At 48.4% G+C, this 22,727-nt stretch overlaps 6 protein-coding genes and 1 non-coding gene across 7 annotated transcripts; 3 read left to right on the top strand and 4 right to left on the bottom strand.

Annotated features, from left to right (window-relative positions):
• Window positions 1–4,160: 4,160 nt before the first annotated feature.
• On the top strand, window positions 4,161–6,841 carry Aspvir_000839 (NDT80 / PhoG like DNA-binding family protein; the record flags this gene model as incomplete). The annotated part of the gene is made up of 5 exons (XM_043265971.1): window positions 4,161–4,181; window positions 4,232–4,440; window positions 4,901–4,944; window positions 5,049–5,145; window positions 5,218–6,841. 5 exons carry the CDS (start codon window positions 4,161–4,163, stop codon window positions 6,839–6,841), a joined length of 1,995 nt encoding a protein of 664 aa, XP_043121906.1.
• Window positions 6,842–9,812: 2,971 nt separating this feature from the next.
• Aspvir_000838 (uncharacterized protein) lies at window positions 9,813–10,082 on the bottom strand (the record flags this gene model as incomplete). The annotated part of the gene is made up of 2 exons (XM_043265970.1): window positions 9,813–10,002; window positions 10,069–10,082. 2 exons carry the CDS (start codon window positions 10,080–10,082, stop codon window positions 9,813–9,815), a joined length of 204 nt encoding a protein of 67 aa, XP_043121905.1.
• A 569-nt stretch (window positions 10,083–10,651) lies between these two features.
• Window positions 10,652–12,980, bottom strand: faa4 (long-chain fatty acid-CoA ligase FAA1; the record flags this gene model as incomplete). The annotated part of the gene is made up of 5 exons (XM_043265969.1): window positions 10,652–10,738; window positions 10,788–11,932; window positions 11,994–12,389; window positions 12,455–12,480; window positions 12,541–12,980. 5 exons carry the CDS (start codon window positions 12,978–12,980, stop codon window positions 10,652–10,654), a joined length of 2,094 nt encoding a protein of 697 aa, XP_043121904.1.
• Window positions 12,981–14,434: 1,454 nt separating this feature from the next.
• On the top strand, window positions 14,435–15,563 carry Aspvir_000836 (S-adenosylmethionine-dependent methyltransferase; the record flags this gene model as incomplete). The annotated part of the gene is made up of 3 exons (XM_043265968.1): window positions 14,435–14,504; window positions 14,594–14,755; window positions 14,815–15,563. The coding sequence occupies 3 exons, from the start codon at window positions 14,435–14,437 to the stop codon at window positions 15,561–15,563; spliced, it is 981 nt and encodes a 326-aa protein (XP_043121903.1).
• Window positions 15,564–15,871: 308 nt separating this feature from the next.
• Aspvir_000835 (HNH endonuclease signature motif containing protein) lies at window positions 15,872–16,952 on the bottom strand (the record flags this gene model as incomplete). The annotated part of the gene is made up of 3 exons (XM_043265967.1): window positions 15,872–16,168; window positions 16,223–16,569; window positions 16,718–16,952. 3 exons carry the CDS (start codon window positions 16,950–16,952, stop codon window positions 15,872–15,874), a joined length of 879 nt encoding a protein of 292 aa, XP_043121902.1.
• A 1,169-nt stretch (window positions 16,953–18,121) lies between these two features.
• Aspvir_000834 (uncharacterized protein) lies at window positions 18,122–19,483 on the bottom strand (the record flags this gene model as incomplete). The annotated part of the gene is made up of 2 exons (XM_043265966.1): window positions 18,122–19,015; window positions 19,079–19,483. 2 exons carry the CDS (start codon window positions 19,481–19,483, stop codon window positions 18,122–18,124), a joined length of 1,299 nt encoding a protein of 432 aa, XP_043121901.1.
• Window positions 19,484–22,007: 2,524 nt separating this feature from the next.
• Aspvir_000833 lies at window positions 22,008–22,109 on the top strand. Its single transcript has one exon. It is a non-coding gene; the product is annotated as a tRNA-Ala (tRNA).
• The last annotated feature ends 618 nt before the right edge of the window (window positions 22,110–22,727 follow it).

The following is a 22,727-nucleotide window of genomic DNA, read 5'->3' as shown; positions in this document are numbered from 1 at the left end:
AGGTCATTTTAAAGGCTGCCATGGATGTTTGGGAGATAAGGTACTTACCGTAGATACCTAAGGTTGCACCCATACCTAGCCATTCCGTCCAGGCTAGTATTTTACTACCTAAGGTAATCTTTGTTTACTTTCCGCCAGTGCACGTGCCATGGGACCCTAATCAGAAATCAAGTAGTACCTAGTCAGACTCCGTAATACTAGTTTGATATTATTATCCAAAGTGAAACTAAAAGCAAACTACCAGTTGACTAACCAGAAGTAGTTAGAAGTTCAAGTAACGGAAGAGGACACTACAGAGCACCCCCCTCGTTCCATTGAGCTGCTGGACATACCTCTCTAGTATCTTGTGGAAGACAACAGGGCAGTTACTTGCTGTTTCTTTTTCCTCCTTTCAGCAACCCGCAGCACCATCATACTCGTCACCACTATCGTCATCAACATCTGATTAAACTATCGCCACCATCACCGATCTTCTTTGCTTGAAATGGATCAGAATATGAGTGATTCACAAGAACCATGTGTTCTCAGCTCCAATTATTAATATTATTGGGACTCGCCCAATAACAATCCCCAAACTATTTCCCCTGCTTGGAGGATGCAACCTCTTCCCCACTTCCTCTTCCACTCTCCCTTGTACGGAGTACTAGGTAATACGTTACTATGGGATTCGTCCAGGGACATCATCCTGCACAACATCATTCCCACCCCTCCATTATTATCGCAGCCTGGTCCTCAAACCAAGTAATCTCAAATCTTGGCACTCCACCAATGAAATGACCTTGTCATCCGCTCCAGGACGATGAAAATTGCATTCGAACCAACTAGCTTCCTGCATGCCTGGATGATCATTCAGCCACCAGATGATCCCTCATTAAAAAGGAAGCAGTGTGTGTGGTCACTTCACAGGATCCAGGGTGATTACCCGTAATACCCTTCCACAATACGCCGAGTTTCTGTCTTCTGTCTCGTTCCCTTGTTGGTGGGCCAGATGCTCGAATTTCTGGAAAACAATGCTGTGCACTCCGTGTGTATGCAGTAGCTATGGGTTATTTCTTTCCGCGTCATGGATCTCTCCACAGTCCACACCCTTTCGAAACTAAAGTACCTTGTCCCGGGAGCCGCCGATGGAAAAGCAGCCGGCCTTCGGTCATTGGATGGCAGTTCAGCTCGAGATTGGCACCACATTCTTACCATTCCAGATTCTACTCTATGGCAGCTGGTGCACGCTGCATACCTATTTCGGTGCTGTCGGTCGTGTCGGTGAGCAATCAACCAACAGCGATTTTCGATCGGACCGTCGATCGCCTGATCTCTCATTCATGCAAGACCTACTCGTGCCTCGAAAAGTGTCCAAGGCTCAAATGTGCTAGGGGACAACTTTTCCAGTTTTAAGAGATTTTAGATCGTCTCCACCGGGAAGACTAGAACCTTGTTAACTCGCCATGAGCATATCCTCGCCTCGTCTAGCGTTGCTGCGCTTCACAAAGAACCGTTCTTTGCAACTCCCGCAGTTATTGGCCCCTTATGACTAACTAAGCCCAGTAGTTCGACAGCAGGGCCCCATCATGCGACTAGGGTCTGCACGGGATATCCGGGTTGATGATCTACGCTACTAATTTCTCTAGTTCCATCTTATTATTATTATTATCATTATTATTATTATTATTATTATTATTATTATTATTATTATTTTTTCTGCTCTGCTGCACCCTGCCGTTTGCCGGATATCGACGCTAAGAACAGCTGACTTGACTAGAATTACTCTATTTAGATCATTCCACCAAATCAAGCGTCCAGTCAGATTGTGACAACATTAGGGTACCTCTAACTTGGAACTACTCGGTTGTTTGTGCAGCTTGAAGTCTGCCTGGGGCTTGGGCCAGAGAGATGTAACGTGCAGATTGGCCAATGGCACCTGTTCTACCGACAGTGGCCAACTTTACATGCACACTATGAGATAATGCAACAATGTTCATTATCCGAATTATTGCTTCGTCCCGTACATAACAAGAAGGACAAGGCTGCGGAAATGACATGACAGTACCCCTTGGAGAACTGGGGCAAAAAGGATAAGGGAAAAGAGAACAAATGCTTCATGACAGAAGGGCAAAAAAAGAAAAGGAAAAGGGGGGAAAAAAGAGAGCATCTAAAGATTCAAGCGAGTACGGTTGGACCCCTTCCTACTGCCACCAGCCAGTGTAGTTTCCTTCGTTCGGTTACAACGAATGTTGTTAACCCTGGCATGACTGTCAATTTCACCAAGATCTCGTGGCGAGAACACTCCTCGGCCGCAAGCTTAATCCAGCAACTTGAAGTCATTTAGCCTTGTACGCAACGAAGATTCTGCAGAGACTCCGCCGCATGTCTACCAGGATTGTTATTGGACACAAGAGGGGCCAGGCTGGAAAGAAACGGAGAAACGGGCGTTGTGCGCACCTGGGTGGATATCTAGGCCTAGGAAAACAACATGACATGCGCAAAGCGTCTTTAACCCAGTATCTGGAATCGAATATCTATCGAGCTTGTCCCTCAAGTCCCCGGCCATAGGCGTCCATTCTCGGTCTTCGTTCAACGTCCACTGAGTGGTTCGGAAGATAGCTTGGAAGAACAACCCTGAATCTTCTTCGACCTATTCGTTGTGAAATCCGCTTGGACTACTCCATCTTGCTGTGTGAGAGGTTGAGAACTGGGTGGTTTCAGTCTGACAACCGCCTTGTCGACGTGGACAGACCGAACAGTGCGACAACTGGTCTACGTATGCGTGCAGCTTGAGCACTCAGCAATCGCGGGGAGAAGAGCTACATTTTGCTCATCGCCGGCATTTTTGTTAATACATCAGCCGGGCATCTACTGAATGAGTAAGTCCATATTTCATAACTTACTCTTCGCCTTTATTCCTTTCGTTTATTATTCTTGTCCAATATCTGCCTTCTCTTGTCAACTTGTGGATCTCTCCACCAATATGCAGCCGGTTCGACGCCTTGCCTCCTTTCTACTCTTGTATCCGCAAGATGATGGAAAAATTATCTTTTCTATCATGTATGGCTGCCAGGGAAGAAGCGATGTCTTCATCGAGCGAATTATGATGCAGTTCCAGAAGACAGTCCAACCGGCCGAAAGATTCTGTCAGTCTCGTCGAGTATGCATGCACTTCGTGCGAGAAGCGAGTTTATGGTTGGCTACTCACGTATCCGATCTCTGTTCTTATGATGTTCTATTAACTCTGGATTCCTGTTCGCTTTGGATCCCCCGGAATACTCTCCAATCTCCCATCTCACCGTTCTATCAATTCGCAACCTTGACATCCATAGCAGTCAGTTCAAGGCGACGCTTACATGTTCCAGGGAAAGCTTCCGCTTAACAGGGAAGTCGCAGACGTTTTGATAATCCATAATCCCGCTGGGAATAAGCCAACAGCCTTTTGGCTTGTTTCCCTCGTTGACAATACCGGAAGCCTTGATGCCAATTCAAGGCCTTTCCGTTCGAGGCGTATTTCGGAAAAGATCTCCCTAGCTGCGATACTCGCAAAGTTGATAACAGGAGAACACTTTGCGAGGCTGCCAGATTTCTGTTTGACCTGGCCAGAGGCTTATCAACGTCTTTGAAAGCCTAGAGCTTCGATACTCGAGTTACTAGAGTGCTTGCTCAATTAGGGGAAATCCTGGAGGCAATCAGACGCCTATCAACTCAGAAGGCCAAAACCGACAAAACGCAGATATCCGGGAGTCTGACAAATGAATCACTGTAAGTTCGGCCTCTTCTCTTTGCCCTCTCCATAGTCTTGCATCTTCAGTCGTTCGGTGTGACTTTTTCACTTGTCCGATCTGCCGCTCCGGTGACTATTAGTGTATGTCGCGGAGGACTTAGCCCCCCCCGATGGCATACGATCTTTCCTGTCCATTGCTATCTCAATTGACCTCCTTGGTACGAGGTGTTGCAAAATCTTTATCGTGGAAGTAGTGAACAGTACGAAGCCTTACGGTGATCCTTGGCGACAGGGATGTCGCCTGTTTCGGACAAGGCGAAGCTTGAGCAATCCCCTCTTTTAGTATTTCCAATTTTAATTTTGTTTTTTTCTTTGTCCTTTCTTTTTCTTTTTTTACTTTTCGCTACGCACCATTTCTCATAAATGCATTATTTCTTTGTTCTGTTTTCATACCATGGCGTGTCCTGCTCGTGCTGTACTTCCGGTCCCTGACCCTTATCTTGTCCACCAGCAACCCTTTTGCAGAGCCCGTTCCTGGAGGGCCCTGTCACCAGCGACAGTGATTATACCGGGGCACCACGACAATTTGCTGGCCATACTGGCTTTTCTATCGACGATGAGGACAACCGCCGACGAAACGGTGCTATTGGCCCTTCCTTAGCGCAGCCAGTCTCGATCCCTGCCACCAACGGCTTGAGGTACAGCGCACAACAGTCTGCAATGCAGGATGTAGCGTAAGTTGTCTTTCAATTCAGACTGCTCTTGTGCTCCACTTGGCCCGCTTGCCTGCCTGGTACTAGTCACAGTGTACAGTACCTTTCTTGTCCAGACACTCTCTAGGTGCTTGCTTCTTTTGCCCCTCTGCTGTTTTCCCTATTTTCCATTTTCCATTTTCCATTTTTCGCGTTCTTTTTCTTTTTTTCTTTTTTTCCAAAATCCTGTACTTGAGCACATTGGACTTGCATGCCTCTGGATTCTGTTCCTTGCTGGTCTTGCTATTTGATGTCTTCATCATGCTGTCGCAGAAGCCTCCCATCAACTCCGGATCGAGTCTCTTATATACGCAGAACCTTCCAGGATGAGGGGCATCTTATGTTGTTCCCTTCGTTTGCCTTATTTTCCCCGGTTGAAGACGCAGCTTTTGGCACCAAATTAGGACTCGGTCATTTTGCTGACAAGGTTTACTCCTTTCAGTTTTGGGGCATCACCTCTTATGAACCATTCTGATCCATGCTCCGGTATGTGTCTCTTTTGTTTCGGAACAAGAAAACTCGATCTGTTCGTTCTGTTCAGTCAAGATCTGCTATAACAGCTCTTGCTAATGCTCTATACCTCTTGTCAGGTCCATTTTCTCCTGCATCAGGCTCTATCTATTCACATTCAACCAGCTCGCCATACGAGAGAATGCCGGACTTTCGGCCACATCGTGTGCCTGCACTGTAGGTCTAGCAGTTTGCTTGTCTATACCAGATCCGTTGAAAGATGTCGATGGTACTGACCAGTCCTCCTAGTCAGCCGCCGCCCGGGCTGTCGTCCGCTCTTCAGTCACAAGGACAGGGCCTTTCCAGTACTTCGTCAATCCTCGGTCGCCATGAGAATTATCCAACACAGTACGCCCTTCAACGGGGAAGTACATGTCCGTCCCTTTCGAGCTTGAGCGAAATGCCGAGGATTTCTTCGTATACAAGTACTCCACGAGGCCTCGATCATACGTTTGATAGCCCCCACAATCTCTTCTTCGGACAGACTGGGAATATTTACACGGACTCCCAACAGCGCTTACCCCAGCCGGTAGCGGACGCACCTCCTTTCCACGATACTAATATACTTTTGCCGATAGTTGCAGGCAGTCAAGCCATAAAACCGGAGATTCACGCCAAGATACATAAAGGGTTCTTCCAAGTGGATGAGAAATGGACCTGTTATCGACGGAACTATTTCTCGGTCTCCTGCTCGTTTTCCTTACATCCATGGACGCGTGCTCCTCTTTATCTGAAGGTTTCTGATCAGACGACGGAGCGCATCCTAAAGTTTTCCATGTGCATATCGGCAGTTGTAAATGCGCAGTATGGTGAGATTCGAGAGTTGGTTCAACACACTCCGAAACGTGACAAGCAATCCGAAAGGAAGCCGGGGAAAGTCGTCCTGCAACCTTGCCAGCCGCCGCCATTGCTTCTCAATCACGGTACAACGACTAGTGGTGGTGGGCAGCACGCGTTTGCGCTGAACTCTCAATCGGCTGCATTGTCAATGGACTACAGTTCTTCATACACCGGCGCTCCGCAGCAATCACAACCGCCGACACAGCACACATTCGAGCGTATTCAGTTCCAGAAGGCGACAGCGAACAACGGCAAACGCCGGGCGCAGCAGCAGTACTACAACTTGGTTGTCGAGCTCTATGCGGAGATTACAAATCCTAACAACGGAAGTGAGACGCAATGGATGAAGATTGCTAGGAAACTTTCGCATCCCATGGTGGTCCGGGGTCGTTCTCCAGGTCATTACAAGGACGGTCGACGAGACAGTTCGACGAGCATGGGTCCGGACGGGGGTAATGGTGGCTATGGTGATAGCAGTGTGACAGCAGGTCTGTTACCAGGGGCGAGATCGCATCTGATGATGTCGTTCGATCCGACTTCACGCGGAGGGTCTCATTACGGTCGAGCGGAGTATCAACACATGGCGGAGCCGTCCCCACTGAGTGATAGTCCGCACATCTCGTCATCCTCGTCGTCTGCATTTGATATTGGGATTCTGAATGATCCCATGGATCCGCTAGGAACAATCAAAAGCCCGTCAAGCCTGGACGGGTACCCCGACGGTGGTTTCGGTCTGCTTGACCGTAAACCCGACAGCCATTTCCGCACGCATCTACCGCCATTTGAGTATGATACACTGTCTAGGGGAAGTGAGGAGTCCGGCAACAGCTACCCCGAGTCATTTGATTCAATGACTTCAATATTCTCGAGCGAAGCCAGTGAACCCTCGCATTTTCTGAAACATCCCACTCGTCTGACGCCGCAGCTTCAACATATCCCTACATCCAGGGGCTATGACCCCCTCGGCCCCTCTCGTTCAAGCAATGACAGTCCTTATTATCGATTTTCGAACTCGCAGAGTCTGCGTGCTTAGCAATGGGAGCGCAACCCGCCTGCCATACATACTCTCCCCCCCTTCTCCCTCTCAATCTTTTGCGGCTTTTTTGTTTGCTCCTTAAAATTGTGAGCGTGTTTATTTCCAGATTTACTTTTACCTTTTCTGTGTCAATTTCTACCCTCTAGGTTCAACCTACACAAATGTCCAGCATAGTTTAGACGGCTCACATCTGCGCGAACATTAGACCGACAGATTGAGTCGATCGACAACAAATCCATCACGTTAGCGAGAAATGGCATGACAAGTTAGCGTCTGATTGGATATTTGCCACGTATCCTGTTCTCCTAAATGGCTAGGTACTGTTTCTCAGTTTCCTTTCTCACTTTGTGTTTCTTCAGTTCCGTCTCCTCCGTAAGGATAAAAGGAGGCTTGGATTTTTTGGGCAAAAAAAAGATAGCCGGAATAATAATGTATAACCAAGCCATGTCTACTCGCAGTATACACATTATCGCCGGTGTTTGTTTGACGTTGGGAATGTGTCAGGATTCACCGAGGATCTATCCAAGCTCTGCATTGCACAAGCAGCCACAGTACAGAAAGGAATCCATCATGCAACCAATCACCTGTTTGGGGAAATCGAGGCGCCACCTTGCTTTCTAGCACATAATTGTCTAGTGTGCTTTGTTAGAGAGAGAAGAAAAGGCATGATTCAAGGATCAACAGGATCGACATCAGGGACACCATACGGAGCAGGCGCACCTCCAAAAGAACAGTGACATTGGCAGGGAAAAGGATCAATTGGCTCCAAACCTTGTGCAATCCATCCCAAGTTTCGCACCCTGTCAAAACCCTTGTATTTTCTCCGATACGTCCATTTGCTCCTGTTGTGATTGCCCCAGGGGCCGTTCCGCTGTCACTTTCTGCTGTTACCTGTGCGACCTAGGACCTAGGAGTCAGAACCTTGCGTGGATCGAGATGGAGAATGAGACACATGCGACTGAGCTCTTGTCTATCTATCGTGGCTACTTCGAGGGTCACCGCTTCTTTCTAGTGGTAGAAGAGGAGGAAACCATATCCAGAAGAAGGCGGCCAATGGATGCATGCTACGATCGACATGCACTGCCGCAGCGGTGTGTCTGCCTTTAGGTATCTAGCTAAGTATCTACTCCATACAGGACACGAAAAACTGGAGTCCGGAAGCAAGTAGCAACAACCTCTTTGGGTGAGGCGCCTCGCTCAAGCCTCTCAAGCGACCAGCCCCCCCTTTTGATTGCGTTTCTTCGTTGGCAAACTTCAGCCTTCCCTTTGTCATTACTACGGAGTACGGCGTACGGTTTGACTTTTCAGACCAACCTAGGGTTGGGACTCGGGATGGTCGCGGAAACGTATATGAAAGGGAAGCTGCAGGATTCCAAACCAGTACTCCGTACGGCGGTAGGAAATCATGCAGCAGTAAGTAACTAAGAATACGGAGCGAGAAGCCTCAAAGAACGAAAATAGGCGCTAACGAGACTAACGAGACTACTAGTCTACTAGTCTACTACTGTATGTGGGCTGTCTTTAGTGCACTCCAGGGCGATCATGATCGACGAGACAGCCGTAGTTTAGCTTAGTTCAAACAAAGGATATGACTTTGTCACCTTGGTGTCCAATTATGCAGGTTTCAACTTATGATTTCACTGATTCATAGTCGTCCATCATCATGGATTGACATCAGCAGGGTCCGTACAATCCAGTCCTTGCAGTTGCATCTATTTCTGTTTTTCCTGTCTGTCAGGAAGACGTGTACTGTATTGTATAGAACTAGTACATACAAGAACCTCTTATTTCCAAGGCCGTATCTCCCGAACTGTCTACCTTAGCTCTGAATACTATTACCCATGGCCCGAGCCTAAATATGGTCAACGTATCCCTCACTGATGCAAAAGGCACCTCCCAATCCGAGGCTAGATACGGACTCTGGAAGAATCAAAAGCGAAGCCACAATATGCATGTGGTACAAGGGGGGCCATGGTGGTGGTCGTGCAAGAGTGACTCAGGATTCTTCTCTCCACGGTAGTCAAGCAAGCGCCCCAGCCTTCCCAGCTCCCACACTATTCTTCCATTGTTGCTCCTGCAGGCTGGGCAGGCTGGGCAAGCAGGGCAAAGCACTCATACTTGTACTACGATCAGCAGATGGGCACCAGGATCCTAGTGCAACGGTTGCATCCAGCGCCCAATCTGCGTGTGTGCCACCGCTCTGCTTCATTCTTGGGTGTTTCCATACGGGGGTATCTTGCTTCTAGACGAGTATCAACATTCAATCATGTTGGGGTATGACATCACGGTTATTCTCTCATGCATGTGTGGCCTTGGCTGATGACCGATCCGACGCATCGTGGCATCTTCCAGAGAGTGTGGCAAGAAGTGGGCAACGACCTTGACTTGTGCAGCTCTGTAGCCAACTGGCAGTTCTCGTTGCGTTTCCGCACTTGATGCTTCGCTACGTTCCTCCAAGTACCCCATTGTCCTTCATCAACGGCTCATGGAACCACATCCTCATGCTTCGACAAGACCCACGACAGCCCCTTCCTCTCAGTTTAATTCCCAACCACCTTCATCCCGTCCGGTCTCGCTCAAATCTCCGCACCAGTACCCCGTCGTTGCACGAAACGGCCTCCGAATGCTGTGCCGCTTAGCCAAACGGCTCCTGACGCTTGATGGCACGTGATACCAGAGGACATGATCATCAGTGACGGCGCGCAGCGTACACGGCTACGTAGTCGGGCCGCATTCTGTTCTTCATATTCCTGGTGTCCGTTGCCGATAGCCTCTCTTACGCCCGCGGATAACCAACCACCAGGCTATGTTCCTCTCCCATCGTTGCGCTCGGTATATCACCGTGGTCCACGTAGACAAGTCATGTAGCTGGTCATCCGACACAGATGAGCCGGCAACCGCCAACCAGCGTATCGACTTCATCCCTCGCTCTCCGAAATCTTTCTTCCCATATCGAGATTCCACCGATCTAATTCCCCTTCTCAACCCGCGACACCCGAAGCGCCAACTTCCTCTCCAACTCCTCCTTTTCTTCGGCGCTGGGAACCATCCCCATCGCGTTTTCGACCTGCGGCGAGAGCCACAATCCGAGAGATGCCCAGGCCATAAGGCCGACGCCGAAGAGGGCCCGGGTCTTGGGGGTGAGTGAACGATAGGAGCTGTACCAGCCAAGTGTTAGTCTTGTATCTGTACAGGGGTGCCAATGTCTGCTGCGTACTGCGTACCTCCAGAGACTCATTGTGAATGCGCTGCGCCTTTGGTTGTTCTAACTTCTCTTGGAGTCTTGAATGAAGTTGGCCGAGGAGCATACCTGTAGTCTGGTTTGGGGCTTACTATTTTCGGTATAGCGTAGACATCTTTCTGCCTCAGGCAGTCAGGCATGGTATACTGATCAGTGCAGTGGAAGAGGATTGAACTAATATTAATATTAACAGTGTCTTGGTCGCTCAGAACAAGCAGGCGTAAATTCCAAACCGGAAGCCAGAGAACCTGCGTCGATTACTTAGACGAGCAACTAGTTGTATCAACCCTAGGACTAAGTTCGACCGTCCAATAGAGCCGTAGCGCTCCATCTGTATACTGGTAGGGGACAAGATGGCATATCGCTCAAAACACATTTCTGTCCAGCTAGCAGGGAATCGGTAAACAGACACAGGCTCCCGAGGCACGAAAGCTGCGACTAAGCACAAGTGACGAAAATGACATGAAAGCAAAGCAGTGTGCTAGGGACAGACCAATAAAAAATAATTTTCTACACTAATTATGGAGGAAAAAAAGGCAACAAATTCATCAGTCATCCACGTCTTACTATTTGCCGTAGGCACGGTCGATGTCGGCCCTGAACTTGTTGATGATCTTCTTGCGCTGCAGCTTCTGGGCCGCAGTCATGTAACCCTGGTATATGGTCAGCTCGTAGTTCGAAAAAGAGGGTCATAAAACTTACATTCTGAGGTGTCCACTCCTCATCAGACAACACAACTCCATTGATGATCTCAATACCCTTGAGACCGCCAGCCTTGCCAGCGCTTTGGAGCTGCTTGAGGACAATGGACTTCAGCTTCTCATTGTGAACCAGCGACTCGAGGCTGTCACCCTCAATGCCATTCTCACTGGCGATCTTCTTCAAGGCGACCTCAACGGGCACAATGATGGCAACGGGCTTGTCCTGGTCCTCGGCGGCGTAGACACAGATGTTGCCAACCACGGGCGAGGAACGATATACAGACTCGAGCTTCTCCAAAGCGATGTACTCCCCATTGAGCGTCTTGACCAGGTTCTTCTTGCGGTCGATGATCTTCAGATGGCCGTTCTTGTCGAACTCGCCAATATCACCGCTCCTGAACCAGCCGTCCTCGGTGAAGGCGGCCTTGGTCTCTTCCTCATTGTCCCAATAGTACGTGGTCACACTACCACCGCGGATGAGGATTTCTCCCTGAGGCGGATCATTCTTGGTGAAGTAGCCGGCATCCGGGAAATCGACGAGCTTGACTTCAATGCATCCGGGTATTTCACCCAGGGCTTCCGGGTTCCAGGCCATAGGGTCGTTCAGAGCGCCCATAGCGGAGGTCTCGGTCAAACCATAGCCGCTGATCATGGGGGCAATGGCCATAGAGAGGAACCTCTGAGTATCCTTAGAGACCGGGCCACCGCCATTCATTACAATACGCAGTTTACCACCGGTAGCTTCCTTCAACTTACGGAACACGACAGCATCCAGAATGGAGGCACCCGTGCTGGCTCCCGGGAATCCATTTGTCATCAGGAAGGTCTTTGCGGACATTGCGCCCCAGAACAGGCCCCTTACAAGGAAGCTGGCCTTGTTCAAGTTGTTGAGCACACCTTTCTTCACTGACTCCCAGACAGCCGGGACACCGACGAGAATCGTTGGCTTGAATTCGCGGATATCACCCTTGCTGTTGCGCATCGAGGTATCCGACAGAGTTCGGGGGTTCCCGTAGCCCATTGTGCCACCCCAGAACAAGCAAAGGTTCTCAAACATGAACTCCAGGATGTGCGCTTGGGGAAGGTAGGTAAGCAGGGCATCGGAGGGTCCGATGTAAGGGCCAACGATCGCATTGACACCGGCAGCTGTAGAAGAGACGCGTTAACTCCGTCGGTCCCCAATATATTTTCAAATCTGCTAACTTACTGGCAGCGATGACATTTTTGTGCGTCAGAGGCACACCCTTTGGTGGACCCGTGGAACCGGAGGTGTACATAATGCAGCAGAGGTCCTCGGGAGACGGGGGAACTGGGTCGAAAGGGTTCTCCTCTCCCAGCTTGCGCAAGTCCTCAATGCTCATGATGTTCAAGTAGTCGAAATCGGCCTTGAGCTTGTCCAGATCCGCCTGCTTAACCTCCTGGTCGGTGTTGTAGACAACGTGCTTGATAGACTTAACATCGGCGAGAACATTGGTAAGAGAACGGATAAGACTGGGGTCGAGGAAGATAGCAAGACTCGACGTCTGGACCAGAGAGTGCTTCAGTCCCTCCTCTCCAAGAGTGTCGTATGCAGTAACGATCGTCAATGATTGAGATGCAGCTCCTGTTTGGATTCAAGTATATTAGTCAGTGGCCCATCGCAGGGGCTGCAGGAAACGGTGAACGAACCGTGTGACATGGCCAGCCAATGTGCACTTGAAAGAGATATATGTCAGCGATCATTCCTCTCTATAAATACTGCCGGTAAAGCTCACCTTGTTGCACCGTAAAGGTGAATCTTGTTATCTTTCTCCAACCCCAGCTTGCGCAACCCACAACCCAATTCCAACGCAAGGCGTTCATATTCAACGAAGCTCTTGTAGGTATAACCGCTCATCTCAAAATACGTCCACTGCTTCTCAACCTCCTGCTCCACACCGTCGACAATCTTCTTGACCTTCTTGTTCTCCACATGAGTTTTAATAAGGCGACGAGTACCGACGGCCTTTGCGTTACCGAACATGCGCGCGGACCGTCTGAAAACATCGTAGGTAGTTGCGACGTCCTCCGCGGGCCGCAGGATGAGGTTGTCTTTGGCCTGTGGCAATCTACGAGGGATGGTCTCTCCCGGTACGGGCTCGTAGCCAGAAGCCTCCACTGTGAATGGAGGCTTCTTGGACATCCGGGGTTGGAGCTGGATGTCTCGCTTCGACATTTTGAACTGCGATCACGAAGATCCGGGGAGCTGTACGACGAGGATCGGACGGCTAGAAAAGGTACTAACAGCTCCTATTTTGATTGACCGAAACCGTCAGCAGCTATTGCAATCACCGCAATCTCACGGATATTTTCGAAGAACAATATGACAAAATAGAAATGTAAGTGATGAATTGGGGGTGGTCATAAAGCTTTCCAAGACGTACAGGACTGGAGATTCACGTTAAATGCAAGAGGAGAGGTAGGAACGCCGGAGAAGGATCGAGGAGGAGTGGAGAGGGGTTCAAAAATATATAGGGACAAAGCGCAGACACTCAAGAAGACCAAGAGGGGGAAAGTCTGGGCCTAGGAAGAAAGAGAGGGGATAGGAGGATGAAGCCGCGCAGGCGAGCGAGTTGCTACGGATGAAGTCAGAACCTAAGGTACCTAGTGTTTGTGGCTGGGGTTTCTTGACGGGGCCCAAGCTGCGGCCCTGGCTACTATGACGCTACAGGGACAGCAGCAAGCAAAATCAACAACAAAGCGGTTTGATCCACGTTGCTTTTTCTCTATGAACTCTATTGAATACTCAGCTCCTTTTTTTTTAACTCTGAATATTTTGCACCACGATATTGATTGAGCAAGCCCAAGTAGGGAAGATCCAAAAGTTGCATGCACTGTAACCGTTCGCTGGGAGCTATGCCGCGGTTCGAGCATCAATACAGCCGAACAGATCGCTTCTGATCATGGATTGAGATTAACCTGTGGATAATTAATTTACTTCACGACAAGCATCAAGTGCTCTAGTTTCCTCGTTGTCTCACGTCTGCTCAGATGTCTTGTCCGTCGCAGTATATGGAAGCGACCTGTCGACGGGGAAAGCTCAGTTCCGACGATCGCTCTCCTTTTGTTGGGACTTTTGCCCAACACAATGACAGACTCAAATCATGGTCGACCTCTAAGCCATAAGTCTAGGCAGTAGGCAACCTAGGCAACTTGGAGACTTGGTAGAGACTCTTGTACACTTTTTCATTCGTTCCTGGACCAAGGTTCGCATCGACTGAACAGATGACGACTGGTCACGCTGCCTGCCACAGCGCTGGTCCCGTGACCTGAAGCTCTTTTAACCCCAGACCAGAATTTTTAGAGATTCGACCAATCAGTTGTTCTTCTTTCTGGATAGCTTCATAGCTTTGAAAACTGGTAATCAATCTTTGTTCCCGATCATTCCCCTCGGAGTGTGCATCTTCAGAAGTCACAAGCTCTGAGACAAGAGAAAATTCTGATTTACAGGGTACATGGCGCTACGCCGTTTATCCTTGACACAACAGCGACTAATTATGCGTAGGTAGCTCGCTAGAGAACAGCTCGGAGCTCAATCCTCGAAGCTTATCCGCAGGAGCTTTATGCCTAGACTTTATGCCTAGACTGTGACTGAACTACTCGCACAGAGGTAAAACTCAGCAAGGTAGTATGGATCAGACAGAGGTTCTGAATCATTTTCTCTCGTCTATTGGCGAGGAGGTGGAAGATGCCGAAGAGGGTATGTACTTGTAGCTGAGCCATGAGCCATAGTAGAGAAGAAAAAAGATAAAGAAAAAAGAAAGGAAATCAAAAATTAATCACCTCCAGAATCCTTCCTCCTATTCTCAAGAGACATCCCCTCCGCGAACCTAGGCTTCGTCGACTCCCGCGCGACAACCGTCGACGTGACCATCCACGGTCAAGACTACTCGATCAGCCAATCTCCCACCCTCCTCTCCTCGTCTCGAGCAGGAGGAACAACAGGCGCAGGTGAATCACCCCCTCCATCAGATCCCGCTCTCCGAAACCAATCAGCTAACCCATCCCAGTCCTATGGAAAATCACCCCCGCCTTCGCAGAATGGATCTCAGACGCTCAGTCAAACCCTCTCTGGAAACACTCTCTCCTGACCTCGTCCTCGACAGTCGTTGAGCTCGGTTGCGGCATCTCAGGCCTGATATCGCTCGCTCTCGGCCCATCGATACGGCACTACGTAGCAACAGACCAGGAATACGTCCACCGACTTTTCCGTGAGAACCTCGAAAACAACACGACCACAGCGACGCCAAACACCACAAAGCCCCAGCCCAAGAGCAAAGGAAAGAAGCGGGCGGCGGGACAGCAGAAACCGGCGCGCAAGCAAGACGGGCCAGGGTCATCCAATATCACCTTTGCCGCGCTGGATTGGGAACTGGATGTTCCGGCGTCGTTGAAGTATAGTATCGGGCTCTCTGGGAACGATGACCATGACGACGAGGAAGGGGACGATAAAGGGTTCGATGTCCTCATATCGTGCGATTGTATCTACAACGAGGCGCTTGTTGCTCCGTTTGTGCGCACGTGCGCGGATTTCTGTCGCTTAAGGCCGGTTCATACGGCCGGGCGACGAGCGAGCCGGCCCTCGACGATCTGCATTATTGCGCAGCAGCAGCGGTCTCCGGATGTCTTCGAGGCGTGGCTGCAGGAGACCCTGAGGGTGTTTCGCGTGTGGCGGCTGAGCGATGAGGCGCTGGGTGAGGGGCTCAAATCGGGGACAGGCTACGTTGTGCATCTTTTACTGTTGAGAGGTGATGCGTAGGGAGGAGATTACAGGCGAATGGATGCCTATGCTGATATCTCAGATAATCAAATCTGATTTAACCCACTAATGAACAAATCTCGAGTTGTCCACTTGGAATCGTTGAAGGCGGGAAAATAACACTAGTTCCATGCGCTGGGCTGGACTAAGGTCCTGGACAATCTCTTTCATCACATCTGTGCCAGGACGATAATCAGTCTCCCAAATCGGCTCGCCCGCCGCCTTCATGTTTGCTAGGGCAGACTGGCGAAAGTGCCAGCGGAGCAATTCCTTTGCAACATGGTTGGGATGGGTCTCGGCATGCACGATCAGTGCTGACATCCCCGGAAACCTCGAAGCCGGGAACAGAGCTCCAGTTCCATGCGCTCTGCTGGCTTTGGCCCCTGGACGATCTCTTTGATCATATCTGTGCCTGGGGGGAAGTCGTGTTCCCAGATGGGTTCCCCAATCCCCTTCATATTCGCTAGGACGGACTGGCGAAAGTGCCAGCGGAGCAATTCGTCTGCAACACGGTTGGGATCATTTTCCTTTCGGCATACAGGATCCAACGCTCTGCCGTCGACATCAAAGTGGTCATAACCAAAGTAAATGATTTTGTAGGCATCCTAAAGGCAGATGAGTAAGAGGTTAATAGCTCGCCAAGCAGTAAAATCACTCACATCGGGGTTCACAGAAACTAGATACTTAAGAAAAGCATCATGCATCGCAGCAGTAAGCAATATGCCATTCTGAATTGAGTTAATAGGCGTGCTATATCCCGTTGTGGCCTTTGTAATCCAGCGGCTAAAATTTTCTTCGTTCCAGATATCTTCCTTCTCCAAAGGAAAGATATGGGCTGCTTCAAATCCAGTCCAGTCATCAAGATCGGGTGCCACGTTTACAAGTCCAGACAAGACACATCTTCTGTCACGAGCCCGCACTCCAGCCGTGAAAGAGGTCTCTTGACCACTTTGGCTACGGGAGCATGTCCGGAGCACGGGTGTCTCATCAGTGAGTTTGATGTCACCTAATATGTTAGCTAGATTCAGATTCGCTGTGGCATTTGTACGTTCTTATAGTCCATCACATCGCCAATATGTTGGCCGTGGCTGCCAGGCTCTGCTTTACCACATTGATCACCTGGATGTTTGCAATAAACTCTGCTCTGTACTTACCTCCAGCACAAAAGATATCATAGTGTCCTTTTTGTAAGGGTTCGTCATTCAGCAGGATTGGCTGGCCAGTGGCTCTTGAATAAATAGTGATTGGTGTGTCAACAATGAGTAATATGCTTGTGAGCATTTCGAAAAAGTTTTCATTCGTGATTGATCCGTTTTGTTGCACACCACCAAGGAGTTCATGGGTTAAACCATTGTAAAACCACACATTCCGCGCGCGTGCACAAGACATCATGGCGTGGCAGGGGCATCACAATCTTCCTGGCGTCTCAGATTAGGTGAGAAAAGCTCCATTACGGCGACCGCCTGTGGACAGAAATATTCTAATGGGGAAGTCAATACTTGATGTTGTCATGACAGTTAACGAGTCAAGATGACGAGAGGAAGAGGATAGAGTACCTTAAGTGGAAGATGCGCTATAACGTCATTGGCAATTAGGTTTGAGGCCCTAGGGTCAGGCACCACTTCAGCAGTTTAGTTACCTGACTAATAAAGGCAACTGTACTATCCCCCCTTCATTGCTTTGATGGGTTGAGGTTGCTGTCCGCAAAGAGGAAACTAATGCACAACCAGGAAGAAGTTGACGAGGTTATCAAGGAGGAGGAGAAGAGAGAAGGGAGAGAGGGAGAAACTGCCCTTATCGTCACAGCGCCTACGCCTTACCTGGGGGTGTTGAAACTGTCAATATTTAGTTCTAAACCATTCATCTTGCATCGTAAATGAAGCGTTGCAGATGGGCCTTCATGAATAAAGGCCAACATAAAGAGAGCTAGGCGCAACACTGCAGCACAGACATGGATAAAGAAGGCCTCGAGAAGGGGAGCGTGGTTGTAAGGATTCTGAGACGGACGTCCTTTGTTCTTGTAAGTTGTATATAGCTCCCGCGGAGGCAGAGAGACTCCCAGATGGCGAGTGGATGGATCGTCCCATTGAGCCCCAGGAGTGCCCGCGGGAGGCGGCGGTGTCCTAGTGATAGGTTTTCCAATGTTAGCTGCGAAGTCACAACAAGAGGAGGTAACTTACCACGGTAATAGGAGTCCTCACTCAAGGCAATATACAGGCTATCACAACTATACATATTCATAGACATACAAGTAGATTGCACCAATTCCTAAAATGAACTTAAGAGTTTCCTCAAGGCCTATTATTATCAGGATCTCAAACTAACATACTAACAAATAGACATGCAGGCATATACCAGCTAGGCCTATGACTATTTATTTCCAATGTCCTAGTCCCATAATTAGTTTACAATGCCTGGTTCCGCCGCTAGCTCATGAGACCGTTAGCCACAAGGGATATAAAGCTAGGTCTGCGCGCTGCGTGTAGTTTCTTCAGCTCTGTGTATTCATTCAATGGTACCATTAGGAATCAATTCTCTCTTTGCTGGATTATTAAGCCCTATACAACTGGCGACATTCGTGGAGAGGTGTGAGGAACCACAGAACTCAAGCTTTCTCGTTGCTCAGCGGTAGGATCTCGATCAATGATCGAGGAGATAGATTGTTTCGTGAAGCCATTCGGTTTCTGAAGTGTTGTGGGTTCTTCGGGTGTGGGTAGAGACGCTGCCGGGGTGGGCAGAGGTCGCTCTGTCGGCTCGGACTTCACAGGACACCGCTCCCGGCCTTCTTCATCAGAAGCAGACGAATACTCCATGTCGTTGGAGTAGTTGTCCGGATCCGCCGGGGCAGACTCCACACGGCTCTCCTCAGTCGAGGCACGATTCACTGAAGAGACAGGCGGGAGAGGAGCATTGGGGTCAAAGACCACACCGCAGACTTCCAACGCCCTAGACTGGCTCCCCAGGCTGCGGTCCTTGTGCTTCTTCGTCAGATGGCACATGAAGCCGTGAAGGGTCACAAAATCAGCTTTGCCGCAGCCCTGAACCGGGCATGTCAGATAGACCAAGCTGCCGTCGGATGGCCGCTTCCACAACGCTCGTCCGGAAGGATCATGTGCTGCGGGACGTCCATGGCGTTCCCCCCAAGCCTCTACATTCTTAATAGTGTATTTCTGTTTCCGCCTGATGGCATTGGTCGCTGACGGGTCATGCTGGATATGTGTATGTTGTGGTGGAGGATGGTGAGGTGGGGGCGCTTGCACCGCCGGTGGTTGTTGCGGAATAGGACGTGGCTCGGGGGGGCTCTGTTGCTTAAAGAACGCAAGGGTCGTGGCTGCATTCGTTTCTGACAAGCGACGAGGTGGCGTGGGCCGCAGGGGCGGCGAGTCAATAGTTGCATTATACCCTAGTCCCATAGACTCTCTCTTTAGACGTTTTCTTTGTCTACGAAGCTCCTGGAGAAGAGAATCAGCGGTTTATGTCACTGAAGGTCCACGACATCACAATGCATATCATACCTCTTCTTCGAGTTCAGCATGCTCAGTCATCCTACGAAACTCCTCATCTTCCCGTTTCCGAATCGCCAGTAGTTGACTACGGGCCGCCATTCGTGCAGCCTCCTCCTGTTCTAATTGCCTCAACCGAGCTTCAATATGGTCTATAGAGGGAGGGTGACCAGAGGGACCGGGAGGGCCTGGAGGGCCAGACGGACCAGGCTCCTGCATAGGCGGCGGAGGGGGAAACGGCCGGTAGTAATGATGGTGGTGATTCTGCATGGCATGTTCTGAAGGGATAGGTTGGTTTGGATTCATTGCGATTGGGTGGAATCGCGGCAGACTCATGTTCACAGCATGGCCAGGAAGGCCATTGATGCCATGCTCGTGAACAGGAGGAGGCACTGGAGGCGGTGCGGCCACCGTCATGATGAATGAGGTTTCAGACTTTACTAATGTTCAAGTCTACTTGAATCTCTCCTCTGTATCGAAGAGCATGCAGTCAGTTGTGGGCTGGCTTTGTAGTCGCGACGAGAATTAAACCGCCTCGCAAAGAAGGGGATGCGTAGATGGAGACAAATAAAGACGAGAACAGAGAGATGCAAGTATTATCAATTAGATAAAATGTAAACAGAGTGTTAGACGATTATATGAGCGAGTACTTTGAAGGAGGGCAAGAAAAGTATGAAAGGTATGAAAGAACAGAGAAGAATTATAGAGAGGCAATGGACACTGGAGATTGGAGGGAAATAAGGAAAATACAGGACTGAAAAATCAAGACTTACCTACACTTGCAGGGTGGGTTTGCAGCGAGATCGAAGTAGTACAATCCAAGCTCACCAATAGAGTCACAAAAAGCCAAAAAAGCAGAAAAGAAGAAAAACAAACTGCTAGTGTGGCTGTCTTAGCTGCACTTTGCCCGTTTTTCTGCTTTCTAGACCATTGGAAATTTCCCGTGGACCCCCCAGTTGTTGTTGATTGACGCCCGCTAGGGTGACTATTCTGGAGTAGATGAATACAAGTGGTAACGGTTGACGCAAGGGATTTCTGGTGGTTGGACTGATATGAAAACAAGGATTGAGTTTCGATACTAATTGAAGTATGTAACTAGTAGTCTACTCCTAGACAGGTAAGTTGAGATTAAATGTTAAACAATCTAGATGAGGAAAATACTTAATCTCTTTGCGATAGGCAGGGTAAGGGTAAAATGAAGCGTAAAAAAAATAAATAAAATAGACTAAGTAATAGACTACGGAGTAGATGCAAATTAATTTGGACAGCTCTCATCAGCTAAACGCTAGACTAGTACGGAGTAGACTAAGATACTAGTAGTTTTGTAGAGCAAACCCAGTTTTGACTTTCGTGGTCATCAGAAAACAAACAAATCCATGGGTCAAGGCAGGGACTTGCAACAGCACTAAAGTTAGTGAGCTCCAGTATCAGATGCAGATGCAGCAGTATAATAATACAAGGAGAGTAAGTATTGTGGATATTCACCTTAAGATGGACATTGAAAGCCAAGTTCTTGATCATGAGTAAGCTCTTATTTTCCATTCTGACTTCTGATAAAGTGTATCTGAGGTCAATTGAACTTGTTTAGATGCATGAAAGTAGTACCAGAAGCCAAACAGAGTGGGTGGATTGACTGGATTTACTAGGACGGCCTACAAATCAGGCGTAGTGCAATCAATTATTATTGCATAGATTGAATCAGGGTTCCCTTTAAAAACAAGACCACTGCTCCGTACTGTCACACTAGTGACAAACACAATCCATAAAATATTAGGACTAAATGTACGGGGCCTTTTTTCTGGATCAAGACTGGCTACTCACATTTGGCGGTGACGATGACTTCCAGAATTAAAACAGTGAAGAAGAGAAAAGAATTAATCAGTGCCTTGACCAACTACCATAAGTACAACAAACTATCCCAGGACGTAAAAATCATTACTCACGGGATAGATAGACATCCCCAAATCAAAATAGAGGGAAATCAAGGACTGAGCTATGGCTAAAGTTTGACATGTATCAGAAGTTTCAAGACCAGGATTCCAACACAATAACAACATTGATTATTTCTCTACACATTCTTGACATCATGACATTATTATTACTGGTCGACTCGATGAGGATAATAAATGGTAATACTCTTATCTTCGGGAATGCTTGTGATCAAGTAGACTAGATGTACATCTCTCACTCGATGGTGTCTCCTTTCATTGCTTTTTTCGTTTTCCTGAAGGGCGAAGAAAATGGAAAAAGGGTATGAAGAAAATAACCCTCCACTTAATTTATTTATAGTGGATAACAGCCAATGGGCATCGGGCGATCTACTTTGTATGTCACACAATCAAAGGAGCTGGGCAGATAGAATGCCATAGAAGCTGGAACAAGTCCCAGCTGATCTCCATAGTCTGTCAAGAGAGGTACAATAATGCATCAAAATGTCTTTGATTTTCTTGTGCCGAACCCCCAAGCATAAGAGGAACCAAACTGCCAAGGAAGCTCGAACACTGGCGAGGTCACCAGAGCCATCCATGAGAAATCAAATTCATTTGAAATTGATCATGGTCATTATGAAGAGAAATTAAAAGCGTCTTCGTTCCATGTTTCTCAGGGGGGTGAGCCTTCTAAATCACCATAATGTAATTATGACCAAGTGGGGGGGGAGCCAGAAAGTCGAATAAATCGATACAATATCATTCTTATTATTATTGACAACTGATCGACAACAGTACTCGTACAGTAAAACTTCGGATTAGTAACACATGGCTAACCTTTCAACTCCTTTTCTTATTCTTAATTTGATTCCCCTAGTATTTATCCTGTTTCCATATTCCATATATAATGCCTTACTGGCTGCTCTGGATCATCAACTCCTGATGCATTGGTCCAGTCAATAAGAGGATGGACATCGAGTACGTAACAATATAATGAGAAATTTCATCAAAATGGGCTTGTAGCTCAGTGGTAGTAGCGCTCGCTTTGCATTCATAAATGCAGGTCTTCAGACCATAATTGCGAGAGGTCCGGGGTTCAATCCCCCGTGAGTCCATCATTTTTTCCCCATCCATCTTTTTAATAAAGATGACAGGGTTTGCATAATAATACTACAAACAATGACTATGTAATGACTCCCCAATGAAAAGCTAAATTGCATTTATTGGACGCGAGGTCTATCCGCTATTATGCTTCAATATAATCATACTGTGCGAAGCATCCAGGACACTTGAGCCGAGTCAAAAGCAATCAGTATCGACGGACGGAATTCCTCACCCTACAAAATGTATAGCGGTCGAGTAGTTGATTTGTTTATTCTTTTGCATTGCTACTGCAACTCTGCAAGTCTCCTAGTGGAGATTAGCTAAAGCTGTGGGAATCCGATATGAGAAAATCCAGGCCCTGACAGTGGACACCATTTTTATAGAAATCGAACTAATACTGTCATTATGCTATCAGTATGACTACAATTGACGACATGACTCGACGATTATGGTCGCGCTCCCGCCCTTGATTGACTTGGGCGCTCCCTATATTGTCTTTGTATATCAGCTAGATACACTCCGTATCGTATACGAATGGACAAAGAGAGCCTGTAGATCACTCGGACTCTGTAAAGTGTAAACGTATCCTATGCTGTCCAGTGGTGATCCACTCAAATTGTAAATAATCA

The sequence above is a fragment of the Aspergillus viridinutans genome (assembly GCF_018404265.1).
Source record: "Aspergillus viridinutans IFM 47045 DNA, scaffold_1, whole genome shotgun sequence".
NCBI classification, from domain to species: Eukaryota; Fungi; Ascomycota; class Eurotiomycetes; order Eurotiales; family Aspergillaceae; genus Aspergillus; species Aspergillus viridinutans.
Note: the sequence above shows the minus strand (reverse complement) of the source record. Positions and strands in the feature narration are given on the sequence as shown.